Genomic DNA, 27,403 nt, shown 5'->3' with positions numbered 1-27,403 from the left:
TAGTTTACATTGTGTATTCATTAATAAATTATTGTACTTCTAATTATTTTTAAATCTTTTTTGCTTTTAACCTTTATACTAGAGTTATAAGTGATTTATCCACCATTACAACATTACAATATTTTGAATTTAACTGTATTTTCACCATTACCAGTGGGCTTATACTTTCATGTTTTCCTGTTACTAATTAGCATCCTTTTGTTTCAACTTAAAAAAAATCCCTTTAACATTTCTTGTAAGACTGATCTAATGATAATGAATTCCTTCACCTTTTTTTTTCTGGTTTTGTTTTTGTTCTAGAAAACTCTATCTCTCCTTCAATCCTGAAGGACAACTTTGCCAGGTAGTGCTTTTGTTTTTTTCCAATTATTCTAATTGGAGAATAACTACTTTACAATGTTGTGATGGTTTTTGCCATGCATCAATGTGAATTGGCCACAGGTCAACACATGTGGCCCACCATCCTGAACCCTCCTCCCTCCTCACTCTATCCCTCTGGGTTGTCCCAGAACACTGGCTTTGGGTGCCCTGCTTCATGCATTGAACTTGCACGGTTCATCTGTTTTACATATGGTAATGTACATGTTAAGTTGGGGGTGTCTTGAGGCTGAAGCTCCAATACTTTGGCCACCTGATGCAAAGAACTGACTCATTTGAAAAGACCCTGATGCTGGGAGAGAATGAAAGTAGGGGGAGAAGGGGACAACAGAGGATGAGGTGGTTGGATGGCATCACCGACTCGATGGATATGAGTTTGAGTAAACTCTGGGAGTTGGTGATGGACAGGGAAGCCTGGTGTGCTGCAGTCCTTGGGGTTGCAAAAAGTTGGACATGACTGAGTGACTGAACTGACTGAAATGACTGAATGTACATGTTTCACTGGTGTTCTCTCAGATCATCCCACTCTCGCCTTCTCCAGCTGAGTCCGAAAGTCTGTCTTTGCTGCTCTGCATGTAGGGTCGTTGGTACTGTCTTTCTAAATTTCATATGTATGCAATATACAGTATTTTATTAATTACTATGTATATTAATATACAGTATTTTTCTCTTTCTGATTGAGTTCACTCTGTATAATAGGCTCTAGGTTCATCCACCTGATTAGAACTGACTCAGGTGCATTCCTTTATGTGGCTGAGTAATACTCCACTGTGTACATGTACCACAGCTTCCTTATCCACTCATTTGCCAATGGGCATCTAGGTTGTTTCCATGTCCTAGCTATTGTAAATAGTGCTGCAGTGAACATTGGGGTACATATGTTTCTTTCAATTCTGGTTTCCTTTGGGTGTGTTTCCAGCAGTGGCATTGCTGTGTCATATGGCAGTTATAATCCCAGTTTTTTAAGACATCTCCACACTGTTCTCCATAGTGGCTGTACTAGTTTGCATTCCCACCAACAGTGTAAGAGGTTCCCTTTTCTCCATACCTTCTCCAGCATTTACTGTTTGTATACTTTTTGATGATGGCCATTCTGACCAGTGTGAGATGACACCTCATTGTGGTTTTGATTTGCATTCCTTTTTTTTTTTTTTTTGGCATTTCTTTTTCTGGGTTTGAGCTGCATGAACTGCTTGTGCATTTTGGAGGTTAATTCTTTGTTAGTTGTTTTGTATACTGTTATTCTCTACCATTTTGAGAGCTGTCTTTTCACCTTGCTTACAGTTTGCTTCATTGTGCAAAAGCTTTTAAGTTTAATTAGGTTCCATTTGTTTGTTTTTGTTTTTATTTTCATTATTCTGGGAGGTGAGTCATTGCAGTACTTGCTGTGATTTATGTTGGAGAGTGTTCTGCTTATGTTTTCCTCTAAGAGTTTTATAGTTTCTGGTCTTACATTTAGGTCTTTCATCCATTTTGAGTTTATTTTTGTGTACGGTGTTAGAAAGTTTTCTAGTTTCATTCTTTTACATGCAGTTTCCCAGCACCAGTTGTTGAAGAGACTGTCTTTTCTCCATTGTGCATTTTTGCCAACTTTGTCAAAGATAAGCTGTCCATAGGTGTGTGGATTTATCTCTGAACTTTCTATTTTGTTCCATTGATCTATATTTGTCTTTGTGCCAGTACCATACTATCCTGATGACTGTAGCTTTGTAGTATAGTCTGAAGTCAGGAAGGCTGATTCCTCCAATTCCATTCTTCTTTCTGAAGGTTGCTTTGGCTGTTCAGGGTCTTTTGTATTTCCATACAGATTGTGAATTATTTGTGTCAGGTAGTATATTTCTTGGTTGGCAGGGTTTTCCTTCAGTTGTTTGAATATATTGTGATATTGTGCCAGTCTTTCTGGCCTACAAAATTTTTGTTGGAAAATATGCTAAAAGTCTTATGGGAGTTCTCTTGTACATAACAAGTTGCTTTCTTTTTCTGCTTTTAAGATCATCTCCATCTTTAACTTTTCACAGTTTAATTATAGTGTGTCTTTGTGTGGGTCTCTTTAGATTTATCTTACTTGATACTGTTTGGGCTTCTTTGATACAGATGTCTGTTTATTTCCCCAGGTTATAGAAGTTTATTTTGCCATCATTTCTGTGAATAAGTGCCCTCTCTGCTCCCTTTCTCTCTTTTCCTTCTGGGATCCCTTAGTACTTTAGTCTGCTTGATGGCCTTTGTTAGTCCCTTGAGCTCTCTTCACTCATTTTCATCTTTTTTTTTTTTTTGGCTCTTGTGATTGGATGAAGTCTACTGCCCTGTCTTTGAGTTTGCTGATCTTGTATTCCTCTTAATCTAGTCCATTGTTGAGCTGTTGAAACCCATATTCTTCAGCTCTGTGATTTCTATTTGGTACTTTAATATATTTTATGGGTTTCTTTCACCACGAATTGCTCCATGCCTAGCTATACATTTGGTGCCTCCATGGGAGGAGAGGAGTTCAGGACCTTCTCATGCCACCATCTTGATTGACTTTCCTATTCTCTTTCAAGATTGTTTTGGTCATTCAATTCAGTTCAGTTTGGTCATTCGGGGGTCCCTTAAGATTCCATACTTAGCTTAAGATAAATTTTTCTATTTCTGGAAACAAAAAGCATTAGGATTTTGGTAGGGATTTCACTGAATCTGTAGATAGCTTTGGGTGGTAATGTCATCTTGACAATATGGAGTGGGGTGCCATTGCTTTCTCCGAATATTAAGTATTACAACTCATAAATATGGGTGTCATATCTACAGTGTTTTGTAGTGTTCAGTATGCAAGTATTTTACCTCCTTTGGTAAGTTTATACCTAAGTATTTTATTCTTTTTGATGCTATTGCCAATGGAATTATCAATTTATTTTTCAGATTGTTTATTGATGTATAGACATGTGATTGATTTTTGCCTGTTAATCTTATATACTGCAACTTTGCTGATTTTATTGGTTCTAACTTTTTAAATAGATTCTTTAGTGCCTTCTACATATAAGATCATGTCATTTCTGAACACATAATTTTTCATCCTTTAAATTTGGATACTAGCCCTATTCATTTTTATTCATCAATTCTGTATTCCTACTTTTGGTCTCTTAGGTGTCATTTTCTTGGGAGATATGTTAAACCCCCTTATGTAATGGTGAATTCCAATTTCTCTTTAAAAATCGAATTGTTGTTGCTATTATTGAGGTCCTAAAATTGGCAGTTGGTGAGTATCAACTGTTGCTAAAGGAACACATGCATGAAGTATTTGTGGAACAAACATTTCTTGGAAATCTACTTTGTATCTGACACTGAAGAGACAAATTTCTTGAAGATTTCAGTCTAAAGAAGACTCACTGTTAAACACAGATGTGAGGTTGTAGCAGGGAGTATGAGGACACTGAGTTAGAGAAGCCCGTGTGAATCCCTGCTCTGTACTTACCAGTGCATGGAACCTGGGGCCAGTTTAGGTAAATTGCCCTTTTACTCCCTTCTTTGTAAAATGGGAATAATTGTACGTACTTTGCAATATAAAAAATTGTGTTATCTAATATCTATAGATCAATGCTACCTATCCCTTAGGTTATATGCTTATTCACTCAGTTGTGTCCGACTCCTTGTGACCCCATGGACTATAGCCCGCCAGGCTCCTCTGTCCATGGGGATTCTCCAGGCAAGAGTACTGGAGTGGGTTGTCATGCCCTCCAGGGGATCTTCCTGACCCAGGGATGGAACCTGGGTCTCCCACATTGGCAGGCAGATTCTTTACCATCTGAGCTACCTTAGATTAGAAACAGAAAATAGGTGACCAACTCTGCCAGATTTAGGATGGCCTAGAGCCCTGCGGGCTACAGTCTATGGGTCACAAAGGGTTGGACATGACTGAGCGACTCATACACACACACATACACACTCACTCACTCACTCACTCACTCACGTAAGTAGCTGTGAACTGGGTAGACGAGAACCTGAACTTGCTCTGGACAGCACAGTTAAAAGGTGGAAAGCGAGAACCTGAACCCAGTTTGGGCTGGTCCAGAGCCGTTGTTCTCCTGACACTGAGCTGAAGCTTGAAGAAAGAATAAGAACACATTCTTAGTAGAGCAGACAGCTTGTGCAAAGGCACACAGATGTAAAAGTGTCTAGATAGCAGTGACTAGTGATGCTGTGTCACTGATAAAGTATGGTAGGTCTTAAGGTTGGAAAGTGAAATGGGCTGTAATTGTTAAGGGGCTTCCTAGTTTGGATTTTAGTCTGTAAGCAATCAGATCAGATCAGATCAGTCGCTCAGTCGTGTCCAACTTTTTGTGACCCCATGAATCGCAGCACGCCAGACCTCCCTGTCCATCACCAACTCCCGGAGTTCACTCAGACTCATGTCCATCGAGTCAGTGATGCCATCCAGCCATCTCATTCTCTGTCACCCCCTTCTCCTCTTGCCCCCAATCCCTGCCAGCATCAGAGTCTTTTCCAGTGAGTCAACTCTTCACATGAGGTGGCCAAAGTACTGGAGTTTCAGCTTTAGTATCATTCCTTCTGGAGAAATCCCAGGGCTGATCTCCTTCAGAATGGACTGGTTGGATCTCCTTGCAGTCCAAGGGACTCTCAAGAGTCTTCTCCAACACCACAGTTCAAAAGCATCAATTCTTCGGTACTCAGCCTTCTTCACAGTCCAACTCTCACATCCATACATGACCACAGGAAAAACCATAGCCTTGACTAGACAAACTTTTGTTGGCAAAGTAATGTCTCTGCTTTTCAATATGCTATCTAGGTTGGTCATAACTTTCCTTCCAAGGAGTAAGTGGTCTTTTAATTTCATGGCTGCAGTCACCATCTGCAGTGATTTTGGAGCCCCCAAAAATAAAGTCTGACACTGTTTCCACTGTTTCCCCATCTATTTCACATGAAGTGATGGGACCGGATGCCATGATCTTGGTTTTCTGAATGTTGAGCTTTAAGCCAAGTTTTTCACTCTCCACTTTCACTTTCATCAAGAGGCTTTTTAGTTCCTTTTCACTTTCTGCCATAAGGATGGTGTCATCTGCATATCTGAGGTTATTGATATTTCTCCCGGCAATCTTGATTCCAGCTTGTGTTTCTTCCAGTCCAGCGTTTCTCATGATGTACTCTGCATATAAGTTAAATAAACAGGGTGACAATATACAGCCTTGACGAACTCCTTTTCCCATTTGGAACCAGTCTGTTGTTCCATGTCCAGTTCTAACTGTTGCTTCCTGACCTGCATGCAAATTTCTCAAGAGGCAGGTCAGGTGGTCTTGTATTCCCATCTCTTTCAGAATTTTCCACAGTTTATTGTGATTCACACAGTCAAAGGCTTTGGCATAGTCAATAAAGCAGAAATAGATGTTTTTCTGGAACTCTCTTGCTTTTTCCATGATCCAGCGGATGCTGGCAATTTGATCTCTGGTTCCTCTGCCTTTTCTAAAACCAGCTTGAACATTAGGAAGTTCACGGTTCACATATTGCTGAAGCCTGGCTTGGAGAATTTTAAGCATTACTTTACTAGCATGTGAGATGAGTGCAATTGTGCGGTAGTTTGAGCATTCTTTGGCATTGCCTTTCTTTGGGATTGGAATGAAAACTGACCTTTTCCAGTCCTGTGGCCACTGCTGAGTTTTCCAAATTTGCTGGCATATTGAGTGCAGCACTTTAACAGCATCATCTTTCAGGATTTGAAATAGCTCAACTGGAATTCCATCACCTCCACTAGCTTTGTTCATAGTGATACTTTCTAAGGCCCACTTGACTTCACATTCCAGGATGTCTGGCTCTAGGTCAGTGATCACACCATTGTGATTATCTGGGTCGTGAAGATCTTTTTTGTACAGTTCTTCTGTGTATTCTTGCCATCTCTTCTTAATATCTTCTGCTTCTGTTAGGTCCATACCATTTCTGTCCTTTATCGAGCCCGTCTTTGCATGAAGTGTTCCTTTGGTATCTCTGATTTTCTTGAAGAGATCTCTAGTCTTTCCCATTCTGTTGTTTTCCTCTATTTCTTTGCATTGATCGCTGAGGAAGGCTTTCTTATCTCTTCTTGCTATTCTTTGGAACTCTGCATTCAGATGCTTATATCTTTGCTTTTCTCCTTTGCTTTTTGCTTCTCTTCTTTTCACAGCTATTTGTAAGGCCTCCCCAGACAGCCATTTTGCTTTTTTGCATTTCTTTTCCATGGGGATGGTCTTGATCCCTGTCTTCTGTACAATGTCATGAACCTCATTCCATAGCTCATCAGGCACTCTGTCAGATCTAGGCCCTTAAATCTATTTCTCACTTCCACTGTATAATCATAAGGGATTTGATTTAGGTCATACCTGAATGGTCTAGTGGTTTTCCCTACTTTCTTCAATTTAAGTCTGAATTTGGCAATAAGGAATTCATGGTCTGAGCCACAGTCAGCTCCTGGTCTTGTTTTGCTGACTGTATAGAGCTTCTCCATCTTTGGCTGCAAAGAATATAATCAGTCTGATTTCGGTGTTGACCATCTGGTGATCTCCGTGTATAGAGTCTTCTCTTGTGTTGTTGGAAGAGGGTGTTTGTTATGACCAGTGCATTTTCTTGGCAAAACTCTATTAGTCTTTGCCCTGCTTCATTCCATATTCCAAGGCCAAATTTGCCTGTTACTCCAGGTGTTTCTTGACTTCCTACTTTTGCATTCCAGTCCCCTATAATGAAAAGGACATCTTTTTTGGGTGTTAGTTCTAAAAGGTCTTGTAGGTCTTCATAGAACTGTTCCACTTCAGCTTCTTCAGCATTACTGGTTGGGGCATAGACTTGGATTACTGTGATGTTGAATGGTTTGCCTTGGAAACGAACAGAGATCATTTTGTCATTTTTGAGATTGCATCCAAGTACTGCATTTCAGACTCTTGTTGACCATGATGGCTACTCCATTTCTTCTGAGGGATTCCTGCCCGCAGTAGTAGATATAATGGTCATCTGAGTTAAATTCACCCATTCCAGTCCATTTCAGTTCGCTGATTCCTAGAATGTCGACATTCACTCCTACCATCTCTTGTTTGACCACTTCCAATTTGCCTTGATTCATGGACCTGACATTCCAGGTTCCTATGCAATATTGCTCTTTACAGCATCGGACCTTGTTTCTATCACCAGTCACATCCACAGCTGGGTATTGTTTTTGCTTTGGCTCCATCCCTTCATTCTTTCTGGAGTTATTTCTCCACTGATCTCCAGTAGCATATTGGGCACCTACTGACCTGGGGAGTTCCTCTTTCAGTATCCTATCATTTTGCCTTTTCATACTGTTCATGGGGTTCTCAAGGCAAGAATACTGAAGTGGTTTGCCATTCCCTTCTCCAGCGGACCACATTCTGTCAGATCTCTCTACCATGACCCGCCCATCTTGGATTGCCCCACGGGCATGGCTTTGTTTCATTGAGTTAGACAAGGCTGTGGTCCTAGTGTGATTAGATTGACTAGTTTTCTGTAAGTATGGTTTCAGTGTGTTTGCCCTCTGATGCCCTCTTGCAACACCTACCATCTTACTTGGGTTTCTCTTACCTTGGGCGTGGGGTATCTCTTCACAGCTGCTCCAGCAAAGCGCAGCCAATACTCCTTACCTTGGACGAGGGGTATCTCCTCACCTCTACCCTTCCTTGTAAGCAATGAAACAACCACCAAAGCACCTTGCATAGTGGAGGGTCAGAGTGCGTGTGCTTCATGAAGTAGAGGGAGAAAGGTCAGAGGCCAGTGTGTCAGTTAAGAAAGAGACTTCTACAGAATCCAGAGCAGAGATGAAATACCCTGGATGTGGCCGTGGCTGTGCTCAGTCACGTCTGACTCTTTGTGACCCCATGGACTGTAGCCCACCAGGCTCCTCTGTTCATGGGATTTCCAGGCAAGGATACTGAAATGGATTGCCATTTCCTACTGCAGGGGACCTTCCCAACCCAGGGATTGAACCCACGTCTCTTGCGTCTCCTGCATTGGCAGGTAGATTCTTTACCACTGAGTCACCTCGAAGGTGGGTAGTGGAAGAGTAGGAATACAGGGTGAGACAGTTTTGTCAGCCATTCCAGAACTTTTAGCAGGAACCTAGCCACTTAATATACGGCTTAAGCTTTCCGAGTGTGCCAGGAACCAGTTGTTCGCTTAGTTATTTGAAAGTCCTCTGAAATTCCTTCATATGCTGCATGGATTTGGATCCCGAGTTATAGCCTCTTCTTTTTTTTTTTTTTTTTAAACTCAGCTGGACATCCAAACTATGGAACAACTTAAATTGTTCTGTTTAAGCAAAACCGGCTTTGTCTTTACCACTGCAGTGACTCTCTCTCTCAGGAGTGTCCACTGCTAGTTCGATCTGAATTGAACTAGCAAACAGAGCTTAGAAAATTTAACTTCATTGAGCAGTGAATTTTTGATGCTCTGTACACACATAGGAAGGAAGTGTTACTTTCTGACTGCCTTCATATGTTTATTTGGCTTGGCTATAGGATGGAGATGGGATAGTAAGGAAGTTAGGAAATTCTGGAACTTATGTAAGGCAATGGGAGAAACAATTGTAAGGTAATTATTGAGCACACACACAGTCAGAGTGGGCCTTCAGTGCACAGATTGAAATATAGGCCACGCTATCCTTCAGGTGTTGTTGGAGAAGGCTCTTGAGAGTCCTTTGGACTGCAAGGAGATCCAACCAGTCCATTCTGAAGATCAGCCCTGGGATTTCTTTGGAAGGAATGATGCTAAAGCTGAAACTCCAGTGCTTTGGCCACCTCATGCGAAGAGTTGACTGATTGGAAAAGACTCTGATGCTGGGAGGGATTGGGGGCAGGAGGAGAAGGGGACGACAGAGGATGAGATGGCTGGATGGCATCACCGACTTGATGGATGTAAGTACGAGTGAACTCTGGGAGTTGGTGATGGACAGGGAGGCCTGGCATGCTGCAATTCATGGGGTTGCAAAGAGTCAGACACGACTGAGCTACTGAACTGAACTGAACTGATCCTTCAGGAACTTACCATGCTGGTGGTAACATGAGAGAGAAGGGTAACTGGTAAAACACAAACAGTGGAAATGACCCAGGTGCCTTGAGAAAGGAAGCAAGGGGAGCAGTGTCCTGGCAGGTTGGAACAGAGATGGGAAGGAACCCTGGAATGACTTTGGGGTTTAGGTCCTCCTAATCCTGAGCGTTTCACTCTGGCCACCGTTCTCTTTCACAGGACGCATCATTTTTCTTTTGCTGTCTCCGATCTCCTCTTTCTGGCCTGTGGGATGTCCACCCCTCGTTCGCCCTCCCTGGGGTGCACCAGTCTCCCCCTCTGCCATGTCCTTGTCCATCCTCTCTTACCCTCTGGTTAGTGTTTTTATTAGAAAATGAAAAACTTCAGTGACGATGTGGAAGAACTGTGTCCAGCTGCTCAAACCCACCCAGTTCCTTTTTTTAGCTTCTCCCCCACTTAAAAATAAATAGCATCAGGTCCCACTTGCCAAGCGTTTGTCACCATCTCCAGCAGCCATTCCTCCTCCCCATCTGCTCCCCCAGATGCTTAGCCTGCCCCCTCCTCCTGTCTCAGCCCCATGTGCGGTCCCTCTGTGGACAAGTGTGGGGCCCACGGAGCACAGCAGCCCTCAGCCCCGATGCACCATCTGCGTCTCAGCCCTGTGGCCGTCTGAGCATCCATTCTGACCCAGATTCCATGGACTGCAGCCCCCCAGGCCCCAGCTTGTTTGCCTGGCCAGTCCTGTGATTGCCAGGGACAGGATGTTGACTGGAAAAGATAGACGAGTTGCCATGGAGATAAGAATAAACAGGCATGTTGCAGCAGGAACTGCAAACTTGAGTGACAGAAGTTTAGCTGGGCCCTAGGTTTCCTTTGTTTGGGTTACACGCCTCACCTTTGGAATCAGTGTTTTAGACGGAAGTTTGGAGCCACCACTGAACCGTCGTTAGAACGTTTCCGCCTGCCAGCTCTGTTTGTTTCTTCTGTCAGAGACAGCAAGCTCACCCAGAGGAAATGGAGGTCTGTCGTAGGCCTGTTACCCAGGGAAAGTGAAAGTATTAGTCGCTCAGTTGTGTCCGACTCTTTGGGACCCCATGGGCTGTATGTAGCCCACCAGGTTCCTCTGTCCATGGGGCTTTTCTAGGCAAGAATAATGGAGTGGATAGCCATTCCCTTCTCCATGGGATCTTCCTGACCCAGGGATTGAACCCGGGTCTCCCACATTGCAGGCAGATTCTTGACCAGCTGAGCCACAGAGAATGTACTTCTGGATGCCCTGAGGGGTTCACTGTATCCAGGCCCCAAGCCCACTACCCATTTTTGGGTCTGAAGAGTGGGTTGTATTGATGTTAACATGGAAAGAATCTGCCCCAGCCTGTCACCTCGGTCAGAGTCTCTACGGGAGAACTGGTCAACCTCATCGGGGAGCAAAGTGGCACCTTTCCGTGTGCTCAGCCTCCAGTTCTTCCTCTGTGCTCTGGGTTTCGGGGCTCTGGGTGCGAGGAGGTTGGAACTAGTGGTACAACTTGTCTGAATGTGACTGAGGGGGCTCAGGAGGCCCCTCCTGTCTCTAATTTGATGCCAGATGGTAGAGAGGATTGGTTAGGGGGGCTGGCACTGGGGTGTTGTGAAGGAATGCTTTTCCTGATCTGGGATACATTTTTCTAGGCCCCAGGGAAAAGGGGGCGCATTTTTGGCATTGCTCCTAATTAGAGGGATTCCCCGGTGGCTCAGTGGTAAAGAGTCCACCTACCAAGCAGGAGATGCAGGTTCGAGCCCTAGGGGGGAAGATCCCCCAGAGAAGGAAATGGCTACCTCCAGTATTCTTGCCTGGGAAATGCCGTGGACCGAGGAGCCTGGTGAGCGACGGTCCGTGGAGTCACAAAGAGTTGGACACAACTTAGCAATTAACAACAACAACCTAATTAGAGAACGGGGAGCTGCTGTGCCCCATGGGCCTCAAGAGAGGTTAGCTCAGTATTGAGTTAGAAGGAAACCTTTAACCCTTTCTCTAGAGGTCACTGCTGTCGCTTTAGGTAGAACGATTCTGTGCCACTCATTGCATTGTATTTATGATCTTTGGCCCCTGCCTATCAAATGCCACAGTTACCTTTTGGCAATTGTGTTGTCCTTGGGATGACCAAAAATGTCCAGCAATTTCCAAACGTCCCCTGGGGAGCAGTGCCACTCCCAGTTTTATTTTTTTGCTGCCAGAATATTGGATGGACACAATCTCATCTATCCTCTGAGAAGAGACCATGACCAGATGGGGCTCTCTTTTGTCCTGATACATTTATGAAAATGAAACTCTGTTTACTAATCATTGCCTTATCTGATCAAGTTGGCAGTTCTTTACCAACATGATGGATTTTCATTGCACAATGTTTTTTTTCCCCTCCCGATTTAGTTTACAATTCCTCAACCTGAGTTCTCCTACCAAGGGAGTTTACAAGCACCTAAGCCATTCAGAAAACTAAGATTATGGCATCTGGTGCCATTGCTTCATGGCAAATAGATGGGGAAACAATGGAAACAATGACAGACTTAATTTTTTGAGGCTCCAAAATCACTGCAGATGGTGACTGCAGCCATGAAATTAAAAGATGCTTGCTCCTTGGAAGAAAAGTTATGACCAACCTAGACTATATATTAAAAAGTAGAGACGTTACTTTGCTAACAAAGGTCCATCTAGTCTAAAGCTATGTTTTTTCCAATAGTCATGTATGGATGTGAGAGTTGGACTATAATGAAAGCTGAGCACTGAAGAATTGATGCTTTTGAACCGTGGTGCTGGAGAAGACTCTTGAGAGTCCCTTGGACTGCAAAGAGATCCAACCAGTCCATCCTAAAGGAGATCAGTCCTGGGTGTTCACTGGAAGGACTAATGCTGAAGCTGAAGCTCTAATACTTTGGCCACCTGATGCAAAGAACTGACTCATTAGAAAAGACCCTGATGCTGGGAAAGATTGAAGGCAGGAGGAGAAGGGGATGACAGAGGATGAGATGGTTGGATGGCATCACTGACTCAATGGACATGAGTTTGAGTAGGCTCCGTGAGTTGGTGATGGACAGGGAAGCCTGGCGTGCTGCAGTCCACACGACTGAGCAACTGAACTGAAGCCAGGAGGATTGGTGACTAACCTGTGAGGCTTGACCCTGCACGTGGACCTACATCCCAGAGGATATGAAGGATCACAGGGGTGATGACAGTAGTCACCACAGAACTTCAGGGGAGAGTGTGCAAAAGAAAAGAAGTGCTTAAAGTGGAAACTTTGACCCTGAGGGTCCCAGGGACTCAGAAAGTTGTATTTATTGATGGAGCTGGCTGGGCCAAGGGAGTATACCCTTCCAGCTTTAACCAGATGGCATTTTTGCTTCTGGAAACCTTGAATATGGTACTTAATCCCCAGGGTTCTTGAAAACCAGTGGCAAATGCCAGATGGTGCCCAAGATAGAAAGAAATCCCCGATGTCAAATCTGTCACCTTCCCCAGTGTGTCCAGGGAACCTGAAGAGGGAAGACGGGATGCAGCCAAGACTTGCATCCCCTTCGCTGTTAATTATTACCCTCCTGTGGGTCATCCGGACAGGTTCTCTTTTTCCTTCCTTCTGGCCCGTCATTCTGCCCTCCCAGTGATTCACCATGAGGAGATGCAATGTTCTGTCAAGTGCGCTTCTTGTTGGCAGGGCTAATTTTGTCAGTTCAGAGGATGGGGCTTTTAGTTAAAATTAGGTTTTTGGCTTTTCTGTATCATCATCTATTTTGTCTGCCACCCGCGTGCCCCGGGGGTAATTAAGAATTGCCTGTGAGCATCTTCATTTCTCCTTAAGTCTTTCTAGCTTATTGGTTCCAACAGCCCATGCTTTTAACGTTCTTGTTAGTTTTCTAAAATAAATGAACTATTTCTAAAGATTGAATTGTAGTGTGTCACTTCAGATTTTGCGTCTTCCCTCTTGTCTCTGAGATCAGAGGCTCCTTTGCATTTGCTATTATTCTGAGTTTTGTTTTGCCTAAGCAGAAAGAGGAACTTACTGAATCATGTAGCTGAGAGAGATACTGGGGTAATCAGAGAATCAAAGGAAGAGCCGTAGGAACCAGGGCCTCAGGTGCTGGAAAGAGGATCCCTGTGTGTCCAGCACTCACTCACCTTGGCACCTCTTCCCTTGCTGTGTCTCCTGTCCCCCCAACTTCTGTCTCCTGCCCCCCAACTGTGCATCTCACCACACCCTGACCCTGGCCAGTACCAGGTAACCTGGCAGGTGACCAGGTAACCTGGTTGCTAAACACAGCCCCGTTTAGCAACCCAAGGCAAGGGGTATTTTCCTCGCTCGTTATCTCTGTGTTGATTATTTAATATTTGTTACCATTTCCCACAAAAGGAGAACCACTTTGAGCTTTAACCAGGCAACTTGTGCCCTTCTGTAATTGACATTAAGAGGGGAAAGATCAGTAGGGTCTTTGAATTCCCATAACAGGATATGAAGTTGGGGAAGCCTGATGGGGTTTAAACAGAAGTTCCTCATGTTCCTTAGACATCAGCTGTGTTATCAATGGTGCCTGTACTGGAATTATTTAGGCACATTTATGTGGATTATAGCCACCCATATTTTCTTGATCTATTTTAGATTTTCCCCCTTTCTCCCCTCTTCCTCTTACCCTGCCTTCTCAGTCACTGCTAACTGAGTCAGTAACGCTCAGGAAGTATCTTCCTCTGCTCAGAAATGTGGAAACTGGAAGATTAATGTCTCCTCATTCTCAGAGGTTCTTCTTTCTTTTAAAGAAGAAGTCGTGTCTGACTCTTTGCAACCCCATAGACTATACGTGGAATTCTCCAGGCCAGAATATTGGTCTGGGTAGCCTTTCCCTTCCCCAGAGGATCTTCCCAACCCAGGGATTGAACCCAGGTCTCCTGCATTACAGGCAGATTCTTTACCAACTAAGCTATCAGGGAAGCCCTCTCAGAGGTTAAAAGTGCTGAATTACACGCGTCATCTCCATTTCTCCTTCATTACCAGTTTCTATGCTCTGTAGTTCTCTCTGATCTGGTTCTGTTTGACAGCATCCACTGTACTTGCTTGTGGCCTCTTAGAGTAGGGGAGAGACTAGAGGTCATCTTGTCTGGTGGCCTCTAACCAGGGGCATGTCAGCACCGCTTGAGAGCTTTCCAGAACAACCAGGGGCAGGCAAACAACTTAGTCAATGCCTGCTGTACAACTTATCTATGGGAACACCACACCTCTCACATATGGTGGCAGCAAAACCATGCTCCAAAATGATGCTGGAGGAGAGAGCCATGAATGGGGAGCCATAAGGGAGCAGGTATATCTGAGCATGCAGACCAGACCTGTGACTGGCAGGAGAGAAACAGGCAGGGATCAGGAATTCATTTCTCAGCACTTTTCAGAGGATACTGATCGGGGCTTTCAGAATAGCCACAGGTGATCTTCAGCAGGGTCACCAGGAATAAGTGGTTCCTGCTGGAGACTCACGCTCTGGCTTAGTCCTTTTGCCTGCTATAGATTTGGGCAATTTAGAATTTTGTTTGCCACTGGAGCACAGCTGAAATCAAATGCAAGTGACCCCAGAGATGGGCAGGCTTCAGGAATGTGTTCAGGAACAATCTCTGGAACCCTTGCTCCCTCTCTGTGTCTCTGGCTTAGGCTGTGGTATTTGTCAGAAACCCTGGGTTGTGCTCCACCTGGTTCTCATTCTAAATCTGCAGTCCTGAAGGACACTCCCTGTGCACGTGCCGCTGGGGCTCAAACATGCCAGGCACGTCACAGTGATCTCACTCAGTAGGGTACCAGAAAGATGAACCCTGAAGAATAAAGGCTTTGTTTACTTTATGAAATCCCTGAGAAAATATTAAAAGGGGCGGGGGAAGTGCAGTGAAGACCTGGGATGGATGAGCAGAACTCTTTACCATCATTGCTGGAAAACGTCTCTCCAGTTCCTGCGTATTTCCAGTGCTAGCATTAGACACGATTCTCTCATACTCCGACAAGTTCACTGTCAATGGGTCTGGCACCCTGAACTCTGATTCCAGAAATGGGGTTGGCTTGTTCTGATTCTGCTGCATGCTCTTAGTGGGGTTCCTCCTTAATAGTGGGTCAGATTTATGGGGCAGGGGCTTCCCAGGGTCTGGTTAACTCCCTCAGGAGATCGCCCTGATCTTGACTCATCACATGGCATTGTTCTTGTTGTCATGGAGAGCAGTTTAAACAGTTCTTGTACCTATAGATTTAATGTGTAGGAAACGTGTGGAGCCATTTCAGCTGGATCTGAAGCAACTAGGTTTGGTGTTTGTGTTACACGTGTCAGGAGGAAGCCCATTTTGGCAGTAGGAAGCAACTCGGGAGTGTGTCACTGCGTTCCTTAGACCAGAATGAGCATCTTGCAGAAATAGTAATTTTTCAAAAAAAAAAAAAAAAAAAAAGCTGTTTAAATAACAATCTACCTCAGGCTCTAGAAGGAGGCATCCTGAGCTGGTAACAGAAAGACTGCGTGACATCTCAGCCCGATTTTTTCTACCCTTGTGATGAGATGCCTTCTCGCCTTTTTCCCCCAGGCCCAGTTCCTCTCCCCAGGAGCTCGCCGGCGATTGCATGCCGCTCTTGCCTCTTGTTCCACCTCCATGCTGATTCTGTCCAACCTGGTGTTTCTTGGGGGCAGTCAAGTCGGGGAAATCTACTGGGATAGGATCTTCATACAAGGTAAGTTGCTGTTCTCAGACAGCTTCTTGTTTTCCGCATTTATGCAGTCGGTATCACGTGTGGGGCAGGCGGAGGCATTCCTTGCCTTGTTCACGGTGTGTGACCTGTAAAAACACCAGCCAGGGCAAAGTCCTGGGTTTAGCTGTGGCTTTAGCTGGCTTCTGTTTTGATGTACCTCTTGTCTGCTATGCTGATACTTAACTTCGAGATGGGCCGTTCAACTCTCTCAAAATCTGTCTTTCCCTGCTGCTAGGTTATGTCTCCAATTTAAACATTTTTCCTAATCTTCCCTACTGTCTGTAGATCAGCCTTCATTTTACTGCAGAGTTTGACTTTGTTCCACTGACTACTCTGAAAGTCCTACCAGGAGAATGTTCTAGAAGCCCCTTTGTGGTCTTCTGCTGCTGTGGGCACAGTGCGTGGCTGGCCACACCTCTTCGTTGTGGATCTTTTTGTCTGGACACTGGTTTGCCGGCACCAGCAGCCAGCCTGACGTTTAGTGAACATGTGTTCAGTGTTCATATATGTCTCCATGTCCATAGCACCATCACACCTGCAGCAGGTAAAGTGCTAGTTGGTGGGCATTATTGTGAAAAGATTGCATTAATAGTTGATCATCCTTTATTTGTGTTCACCCTCTCCTTTGGGCTAAAGCCGAGCGTTACATCACTCCCTGAAAAGACCTGGAAGAACAGGAACAGCTCACGGAGCACGTTACTCAGCCAGTTCACTGTGTGTTCAGAGCCAAGATCCCTTGTTCTCTTGCCCTGACCAGTGACATGGTTTTGTGCTTTTGGTTTGGCAAGTTTTGCCAAGTAGTGATGACGTGACCCGGTCATGGCTAGGGTGTTATCTCCACATCTGGGTCCCCAGTGAGCCAGTGATGCTTTTCACATCAGAAATAACCAGACACAGCTGCATGGTCCCAGGGTGCCAGGCCATGTGTGTAAACTGTGGCGGGCTTGGGTGAGCCAAGCTCAGAGGGACCAGGAGAGAGCCCTGTTGGGCTTTCATCTTGTTACCCCCGTACCCCTTTGATCTCGCTCTCGGAGAAATGTTTTCGCTGATAGTTCTTGAAAAGACCAGATAATTTGTATGTGGAAGCTGTCCTTGAATGAAGATGGGAGGTAATGGGGCACAGAGGACCGAAAGATAAAAAACCCTCCTCGAGGTGGGCGACAGAGCTGCTGACTCTTCCTGCCTCCTCCCACCATGCCTAACACAGTGCAGAGACCACGATGACTCTGAAAATGCTGCCTCGGGCTTTGCTGGTCACCTGAGCCAGAAGGCTCTAATCTTGGCTTCAGTAAATAAACACTCCAAGTGTTTGCTGCTTGCAAGGCTCTGAGGAGACAAGGGTGGAAGAAGCACAAATGTGGGAGCCGGACGTGCAAATAGATACGTGTCCGTAGAGTCAGATCACCGCTGGGTCAAATGCATGAGGGACTGCTGGAGGTTGCAGAGTGGAGGGCTGACCTTCCCGTGGAGATTGAGCCTCACAGAGGAGGGGACATTTGAACTGGAGTTTTGAACAGTAAGTCAGAACTTGCCAGATAAAGAAGGCAGGTATGTGGGGGTAATTAACATTAGGGGCTTTGTTAGATCACCCCAAACTCTCAGTAATTTTTTCCCCATAGAAGTTTATTCCTTCAGCAGTTCAGTGAGGGTCCAGAGACTCTTTCTAAGCAGTGACTTCAGGACCTAGACTGTTTTTATTCTGATTCTTCACCTTCTTGTTCTGGCATCATGGTGGCGATGAGAACACGGAGCGGGTGGTGTTACCAGGTACTAAATACCCCCACCGAAAGTGACGCTAGCCATCTCTGCTCACCTTCCTTTGGCCAGAACCAGTCATGTGATGACCCCCCCGCCCCCAGGTGCAGCAGGAAGACGTGGGGGAGCGCACAGGTGTAGTGGACTGTGGCATGGCAGGACAGGGCGCATGAGACAAGCTCTGGAGGTACCCAAGAGGCAGTTAAAAATGTGAGCTGGCGTAGGGGAGGAGGGGGGCACAGAACCACTGCGACGTGGGAGACAGGGCATGAAAGTGGCGGGTGAGGCCATGGGAGTGAATACAGTTTGCCAAGGAGCATGCCCAGAGTGAGAAGAGACTAAGTGGGTGGTAAAACCTGGGAATGCTGGCCTTTGAAGGGACAAAGAGGTAGTAGCGATAAGATGTTTATCCTCTTTCTCAAAGGCATGAAGATCAAAGCACGATTTGTCCTGTCCCCCCGGGAGCTAATACCAGGCACATTGGGGAGCGGGTGTCAGGGCTCTGAAATACCTGGTCTGCTTCTGGTTTGTGGCTCCTATTGTGATCTGCAACTGGATCTCTCTGTGTCCTCCTTGGAGCTGGGCACTAGAGTCCCAGGGGAATGCTTCTCTGAATCTGGAGGGCTCTAGATCCATTCCTGTCTGGGCTTTGAGGCCAGGGAAGCTCAGCTCAGAAGGCATCGTCTATGTCAGAGATTGTTCACATCGGCATGGCCCCATCCCAGCTAGTCTGTCCCATGGGTACCCTCAGTAAGGGTAGGTTTCTTGGAGTTTTGGCAATTACAATCCTTGGTGTCCCACTGTGGATCTTTTGTCCCCGAGTGATTGAATTTAGATATCTCTTGGAGGAATGTGAACCAGATGGTGCCAAACCCACTATCCTTGAGAAGTCTGGATTTCTTTTCATAACGAATCTGATTGACCTGATAGAAGATCAGTATGAATATTCATGTTTTGGTACAACAAAGTATTCATGCGTTTATAGGATGCTTCCTCAGAGTCTGCTGGGGATATCATGTTAGTTTTCCAAAAAAAAAAAAAAATCTGAATTCTGAAACTCATCTGGCCCTAAAGGTTTCAGATGAGGGACTGTCGAGCTGTACCTGAAGCTGCTGATGGATGAGCCAGGACTTCAACGTCCTAGTTGTCTTTGGCTGCTTCCTTTGGCCACGTGATCAGGACTTGTTTTTCCAAGACCCATCTCTCTACATTGAGGAAAAAGGGACAAAGCGAGTGAGGAGAGGTCTCTTTGTAGAGAATGGAGAGCAGTTAAGCTCAGTCTTTAGATTTCCAGGTTTCATGGGGAGGTAGCCCTTCCGCCAGGGGTAATCACCCTGGGCCCTCTGTGCCTTGATGGGCTGGGACTTGCTGAGACAGAGAGGAACGGTCCTCCACCTCCTCCCAACGTGCTCAAGGGGCATGGGGATCTTGGAGGAGGTTCCCAGTGTCCCTCAGCGAATGGGATGTGGGTGCATACGCGTCTTCGAGGACAGCCTCATTCATTCTCAGAAGCCTTTGCCCAGGATCACTGATGTCTCTAGAAGTATCTCATGATTAGCCTGGAGGAGCTGTCTTAAGGTCGGTATCTCCAGCTCCAGTTCACTGCTTTAGACACGGATTTGTTTGCTTTAAGCTACAAAGCTTGTTTTAGTAAATACCTAAATATTTGGCTTACGTAAAGAGCTCTCTCCTGATCTCTACACTGTTGGTGATGTGAGGCTATTAAAACCAGACCCTTCCCTTTTTGCTGTGCACACTGCCCTGCTGTCCTTAAAAGTGGGCAGTGCCAGCCACGGGATAGAAATGCTGACTGACCCTCTAGGGGTCTCCTGCATGTCACACACAAGCCATCTGTATCAGTGTTATCTGTGCTGTGGAGATTGGAAAAGTGATGTTCAGTTAATTCAGTGGAGAATAAAGATACCATATCTTTGCCTTCAAAGAAAATCCTCCAACCTTTACTGTTGAAATTTACTTCAAGCAGCTTGAGGAATGTGAATATTTAAGCCTATTTTATATGTATTTACAGGGACTTAGCTGTGTTTAGGGTTCTGAAAAACTGTGGCTGAGGATTTGGTCCCTAAGCCTGCTGTAGAAGGGACCCTGCTGTGTCATGCTTTGCAGAGGCAAACTTCAGTGGCTCTGAAAAGCATTTGTTGATGGCAGAAGCTTTCTCACATCTGTCTTAAGTCCTTGATATTGAAGTGTAAGTTGATTTCTTGAACAAGTAGTTGATGACTACTCTGTAACTCAAGGAGAAGGCAATGGCAACCCACTCCAGTGCTCTTGCCTGGCAAATCCCATGGACAGAGGAACCTGGTAGGCTGCAGTCCATGGGGTCACTAGGAGTTGGACACGACTGAGCAACTTCACTTTCACTTTTCACTTTTATGCATTGGAGGAGGAAATGGCAACCCACTCCAGTATTCTTGCCTGGAGAACCCCGGGGACGGTGGAGCCTGGTGGGCTGCCATCTGTGGGGTTGCACAGAGTTGGACACGACTGATGCGACTTAGCAGCAGCAGCTGTAACTCAAAAGTATCGTTGCATTACAACTCCAGATCTGTGAGACCATAAACCAACTGTGTCTTAAGCATCCCAGCAGTGCTTTGTCATCTGGACACAGTGAGGAGGAAAGGCAGCCAATAGGGATGGGTATTTAGAAAAGAGCTGGATTTAGAAAAGGCAGAGGAAGCAGAGATCAAATTGCCAACATTTGTTGGATCATAGAAAAAGCAAGAGAATTCCAGAAAAACATCTACTTCTGCTTTATTGATTACACCAAAGCCTTTGACTGTGTAGATCACAACAAACTGTGGAAAATTCTTCAGGAGATGGGAATACCAGACCACCTGACCTGCCTCCTGAGAAATCTGTATGCAGGTCAAGAAGCAATAGTTAGAACCAGACATGGAACAACAGACTGGTTCCAAATTGGGAAAGGAGTACATCAAGGCTGTATATTGTCACCCTGCTTATTTAACCTCTATGAAGAGTACATCATGAGAAATGCCAGACTGGATGAAGCACAAACTGGTACCAAGATTTCTGGGAGAAATACCAGTAACCTTAGATATGTAGATGACACCACCCTTATGGCAGAAAGTGAAGAAGAACTAAAGAGCCTCTTGATGAAAGTGAAAGAGGAGAGTTAAAAAGCTGGCTTAAAACTCAACATTGAAAAAACTAAGATCATGGCATCCATTCCCGTCACTTCATGGCAAATAGATGGGGAAACAACGGAAACAGTGAGAGACTTTATTTTCTTGGGCTCCAAAATCACTGCAGATGGTGACTGTAGCCATGAAGTTAAAAGACGCTTGCTCCTTGGAAGAAAAGTTATGACCAACCTAGACAGCATATTAAAAAGCAGAGACATTACTTTGTCAACAAAGGTCCGTCTGGTCAAAGCTATGGTTTTTCCAGTAGTCGTGTATGGATGTGAGAGTTGGACTATAAAGAAAGCTGAGCACCAAAGAATTGATGTTTTTGAACTGTGGTATTGGAGAAGTCTCTTGAGAGTCCCTTGGACTGCAAGGAGATCCAACCAGTCAATCCTAAAGGAGATCAGTCCTGGGTGTTCATTGGAAGGACTGATGCTGAAGCTGAAACTCCAATACTTTGGCCACCTGACGCGAAGAACTGACTCATTGGAAAAGACCCTGATGCTGGGAAAGATTGAAAGCAGGAGAAGGGGACAACAGAGGATGAGATGGTTGGATGGCATCACTGACTCCATGGACATGAGTTTGAACAAGCTCCAGGAGTTGATGATGGACAAGGAAGCCTGGTGTGCTGCAGTCCTGGGGTTGCAAAGAGTTGAACATGACTGAATGACTGAACTAGAACTAGGGATAGGGATGGTTATGTACTGGCAATCCATCTGGCCTAAGGGCACTGGGAGCTTTATAGTGTCATCTGGGTGCAGAGTTGTTTTCCTTTTGAAAACTCCATCTACTCCTGTCAACAGAAGACATGAATTTTATTTAAAAAAAAAAAAGGCAGGGGGGCTAATCATTTCCTAATTGTGGAGCCATGGATTCCGCGTTTGTTGGAGGTGGTAGAGACCTGGCTTCCATCAACCATTCTTCTGCCTAACTACACACACACGTGTCTTACAATACATATAACACACACACATGTAACACATATACATACACACATGTAACACACACACACACACACTTCCCCTCTTTCTTGTTGCCTGATCTAGGTTGGCAAACTCCATCTCAGCACTTAGCTCCTGAGGGTCCCCTGTACCAAGGCAAGGAAAGTTTGGTTGTTTTCCCTCCAGATTACAATGAGAGATGAGCTAGTAATTTTCTTAGACAGGTCAGAACCTTTACACTCTGCATATTTGCTTGCTGTCTCTAGCAGAGAAAAGGGATGGTGTATTTTCTTCATGATTACTAGCTTGTCCAGGGTGTTTATTCATCTCCCAGCTCAAATGGCTCTGGACAGGCCTTTCATTTAAAGCCAAGTTGGGATATTGCACTGGAAATTCCAGAAGGTGGTGGTTAAAGAGAAACTCATTCCCCTCACATCTCATTACATTTTTGGGACTGAAATTTCATCTTTGATGTGAGAAGATAGAGGGCACATGTCACTCACTGTCTCAGGCATCTTCTTTGTGTTGACTTATTTCATCCTCTTCACCAGCCCTGCTCTTAGCATGGAGTTTTCATTGCTCTGACTGATTCTGCTTCTGCCCTACTGGATCTTATGCAATTTCCTGAAGAATCTGAGGAACAAGAGCTTCCCACCCATTGTATTGGTGGTGAAGTCAACATGTTGATATAGATTAAGCAGTTTATCCGTGGGTTGCCCACTGGTCCATTACGGGCCCTTGGAATTTGGATTTCAAGACCTTCAGATGCTTTTGTTTCTTCTTTCATCTTTGCCGCGTGGTCACCCAGACGTTGTGGGCATCATCTTTCCTAAAAGCATTTCAGGCCAGGACACTAGGCATAGGGCGTGAGGAATAGAGAGTGGGAGTTCTTATCCAGAAGCGTACCTGGAATTATGGGAAAGCTGAGAGAATTTCTATTAGGATATCTTGAAGGGAGTTTGAATCATTGTTCATCCAAGTCCTACTTTCTGTGAGGTCATGTGACACTTTTTCCTGTTAACTAGGAGTTTTTGTGAATTCATTTGAAAAGAGTTTTATGGAATTTGTGGACATTTTAAAGTGTCTTTAGATAGAATATCAAGTGAAGACTAGTATGGTTAGGCACAGTTCATTGAATAGAAAGAAAATTTTGATACTTACTGGTTTGAAGCCTCTACCTCTCATTGGCCCCCAGTTATATGCAGTGTGAGATCCACATACACATTACAGTGAGATCATTATGTGTACACTTTCATACAATATTGTATGTCAATTAAAGCTCAACAATTATATGTCAGTTATTTCTCAATAGAAAAAAGGCACATTACAAACATGGTAGTAGAATTAAACCAAAATAATTTTATAAAAATTTAAGTATGTCCCCTGTGACTTCTAACTAAATCTGGTATGTACTTGATATATAAGAGGATATCTGTACCAGGATTCCCAAGTCTGTACTCTAAGGCCCACACCAGGAAGTCATGGGATTGCTGTGCAGGTGTGGTTTCTGAAATGAACACACATCCTGGAATTCATATGATTATTTTGTTTGCTTATTGCGATTACTGGTATACTACCAAAGGGGTGCAGAAATACCTTAGCACCTGCCCTGCAGGCTGAGGATGGAAGGAGTGCTGCCCTGGCGGTCACAGGCACTGAGACCCTTTCACCTGATTTTCTCCTCAAGTCACCACTGAACAGTTTTTACAGTGTTAGACATTAAGAATATTTAATTTGGAAATCAGTGACATTTTTGTAACGAAAGGCAGAATGTAGCGAGAGTCATCGTTATCAGGTGTCTCAGCTTCGGGAGCAAATCCTTTTGTGCGATAGAACCCGTCGCTGAATTTGTTTCTGTTTGCCAGTGTACCGGGCACTACCTGCTCTCATTATGCCGACACTCTTGTTCATTTCCTGTGGCCACTGTCACAAATGATTATGAACTTGCTGGCTTCAAAGAGCACAGTTTTATCTTCTTCTGTTCCTGAGGCTTCCCAGGTGGCTCTGGGGGTAAAGAACCCGCCTGCCAAGGCAGGAGACCAAAGACATGCAGGTTCGATCCCTGGGTCGGGAAGATCCCCAGGAGAAGGGCATGGCAATCCACTCCCTGCCTGGAGAATCCCATGGATGGAGGAGCCCCGTGGGCTACAGTCCGTGGGGTCGTGAAGAGTCGGACATGACTGAAGTCACTTAGCACACATGCGCATTCTGGAGACCGGAAGTCTGAGATCAGGCTTGCTGTGCTAAAGTCAAGGCGTTGGCAAGACTGGTTCCTCTGGAAGCGCAAGGGGAGAGTTTGATTGCTTGAGTGCTGGAGGCCAGCTGCAACCCTTGCCTCATGTTCTGCTGCTGCTTCACACTCAGGTGTGTAGCGTCTTCAGATCTTCTCTGCATCCTTTCTGCTGCTCTCATCTCAGCGCCTGCCGTCTGACTCCTCCTGTGTCTCTTCCATAAGGACCCTTGTGATTATGAACTCCACCTGGATAATCTAGGATGATTGCCCCATTTCAGGATCCATCACGTGATCACACCTGCAGTGTCCCTGCAAAGCCCGGTAAGCTAACTCACGTGAGTTCCAGGGTTTGAGACGTGGCCTTCCTTGGAGGAGCCGTCCCTTCGCCTGCCACAGCACGATCCAGTAACAGTTGCTATTTCACAGAACATCCCTTTTGTGGCACTACGGCAGTAGCTTTTTTCTCAGGAAATTTGATTATAAAATAGCAATTTGGATATGCTGCTAGTCTTATTAAAATATGAATCTGCCTGTAGAAAGAAACGATGCTTAATTTCACAGAAGTGCACATGTGAGATTTGTTGTCTTAAGGGCATTTAGAGAGCAGTGTAGAGAAAAGCAGTGTAGGGAAAAGTTTTACTTGCTCAGCATTTGCTCCCCCTTCTTTGGGACCAAACCTTTCTCACCTCACTCTCAGTCTGCGTCAATCTGAGATCTAGGGGTTACCACGGGAGCCGGACTGGCCCATCCATATCGTCCGTCTCCCCATGTGGTGCAGTTGGAGTTTTTGTTGGAAATTGTCAGGAAGGAGAAGCTCTCTTTCTTTTGTTGCAGAGCTGTCAGGATATTGGGCTGGAGCTGTTGGGAGCCCTCTTGCTGCCATCAAGGGAGAGCCAAGTAGAGAAGGAAGACGACTTTGAGGACAGCAGAACTGATCTTTGGAAACTGTTTCAGAGATCATATTCCGAGACAAGCCACTGCAACATACTCTTAAGCACCCTACAGCCAGGAGTTCTTGAAGCCAACCCATATACCTACTTTTCAATTTCAAAAGCTGTTGTTTCTTCTTCTTCACTCATTTCATGTTGGGAGACAATTCTCCAAGGCTCTCCTGTGTTTCTGCATGTCTTATGCTCAGATACACTGACTGCTTCTGTTCCAGGCTTTCTTTCCACGAATATTTATATAGCAAGTATCTTTGGAAAATGGAGAGAGTGTCTTCCTCTGAAGTAGATGGTATTTGATTACTGTCCAGTGAATAAAAATAATCTCCCTCTGGGGCAGAGGTCAGGCGAGACTTACTGCCCATTATAAAATATTTAGATTCCTATGGCTGGGGTTAATCTCCTATAATATGACCCTCTGCATATGCAGGTATCACCTGGCCCTCTTGATGTTGCATTGTGGTGTCTGGGGCTCAGGGAAATGGCACAAATGCTCTGGCTACTGTTATTACTGAGGGATAAAGTCTTTCATCTCTGTCCCAGTAGTCTCGTGTCTTCTGCCGACATGCATGAAACTGGGAGGCTAATTTGTTGCAAGTAGAGTTAAATCTCAGATCCTTCACTTATTGACAATTCAGTTTGGTTAGGTTTCTGTAACTTGTAACCAGAAGCATATGACTAATGTAGCTTAATGAGATAATGCAGGTGGCATACACCACTATCACAGGGCTTTGTTGTGATTGTTGTTCTGTCCCCACGTTGTGTCCAACTCTTTGCAACCCCATGGACTACAGCACCCCAGGCTTCCCTGTCTCTCACCATCTCCTGGAGTTTTGCCCAACTTCATGTCCATTGAGTCAGTGATGCCATCCAACCATCTCATCCTCTGTCATCCCCTTCTCCTCCTGCCTTCAGTCTTTCCCAACATCACGGTCTTTTCAAATGAGTTGGCTCTTTGCATCAGGTAGCCAAAGTATTGGAGCTCCAGCTTTAACATCAGTCCTTCCAATGAATATTCAGGGTTTATTGCCTTTAAGATTGATTTGTTTGATCTCCTTGCTGTCTGTGGGACTCTTAGACTTCTCCAGCACCACAGTTGGAAAGCATCAATTCTTTGGTGCTCTGCCTTCTTCATGGTCCAGCCCTCACATCCATGCATGACTACTGCAAAAACCATAGCTTTGACTATATGGACCTTTGCCAGCAAAGTAATGTCTCTTTTTAACATACTGTCTAGGTTTGTCATAACCTTCCTGCCAAGACGCAATCTTCTTCTAATTTCATGGCTGCAGTTACCATCTGCAGTGATTTCAGAATGCAAGAAAAGGAAATCCGTCCCTGCTTCCACCTTTCCCCCTTCTATTTGCCATGAAGTGATGGGACCAGATGCCATGATCTTAGTTTTTTCTTTTTAACATTGAGTTTTAAGCTGGCTTGTTCACTCTTGTCCTTCACCCTCATCACAAGGCTCTTCAGTTCCTCTTTGCTTTCTGCCATTAGAGTGGTATCATCTGCATATCTAAAGTTGTTGCTCTTTGTCCTGACAGTCTTGATTCCAGCTTGTAACTCATGAAGTCTGGCATTTAACATGATGTACTCTGCATATAAGTTAAATAAACTGGGTGACAATATACAGCCTCGTTGTACTGCTTTCTCAATGCTGAACCAGTCGGTTGTTCCATACAAGGTTCTAACTGTTGCTTCTTGATGCACATACAGGTTTCTCAGGAGACAGGTAAGATGATCTAGTCTTCCCATCTCTTAAAGAATTTTCCACAGTTTGTTGTGAGCCACACAGTCAAAGGCTTTAGCATAGTCAATGAAACAGGTATATGTTTCTCTGGAATTCCCATGCTTTCTCTATGATCCAGCGAATGTTGACAATTTGTTCTCTGGTTCCTCTGCCTTTTCTAAACCCAGCTTGAACATCTGGAAGTTCTCAGTTCACATAATGCTGAAGCCTAGCTTGAAGGATTTGAGTGTAACCTTACTAGCATGGGAGATGACTCCAATTGTCCAGTGGTTTGAACATTCTTTAGTACTGCCCTTCTTAGGAATTGGGATTCGAGTTGACCTTTTACAGTCCTGTGGCCACTGCTGGGTTTTCCAAATTTGCTGACATATTGAGTGCAGCACTTTAATAGCATTGTCTTTTAGGATTTTAAATAGCCTGCTGGGATTCTGTCACCTCCACTAGCTTTATTGGCCTCAGTGATTCCTAAGGCCCACTTGGATTCACACTCCAGAATGTCTGACTCTGTGTGAG

The 27,403-nt window shown here is 44.8% G+C and overlaps 1 protein-coding gene across 8 annotated transcripts in view; it reads left to right on the top strand.

Moving 5' to 3' along the window:
* HHAT (hedgehog acyltransferase) overlaps nt 1-27,403 on the top strand; it is a 352,361-nt gene that overhangs the window by 279,002 nt on the left and 45,956 nt on the right. For 6 of the 8 annotated variants that reach the window (XM_061383599.1, XM_061383602.1, XM_061383603.1 and 3 more), the window contains one exon: nt 15,935-16,079. In XM_061383599.1, the coding sequence (XP_061239583.1) occupies nt 15,935-16,079 (145 nt within the window). Of the gene's footprint in view, nt 1-15,934; nt 16,080-16,382; nt 16,642-24,415; nt 24,515-27,403 lie in introns of all 8 variants that reach the window. The other 2 variants (XR_009730102.1, XR_009730101.1) reach the window with 2 other exon arrangements.

The sequence above is a fragment of the Bos javanicus genome, chromosome 16, assembly GCF_032452875.1.
Source record: "Bos javanicus breed banteng chromosome 16, ARS-OSU_banteng_1.0, whole genome shotgun sequence".
Taxonomy (NCBI): Eukaryota; Metazoa; Chordata; class Mammalia; order Artiodactyla; family Bovidae; genus Bos; species Bos javanicus.
The sequence above is the reverse complement of the archived record's forward strand: the minus strand, read 5'-3'. Positions and strand labels throughout refer to the sequence as shown.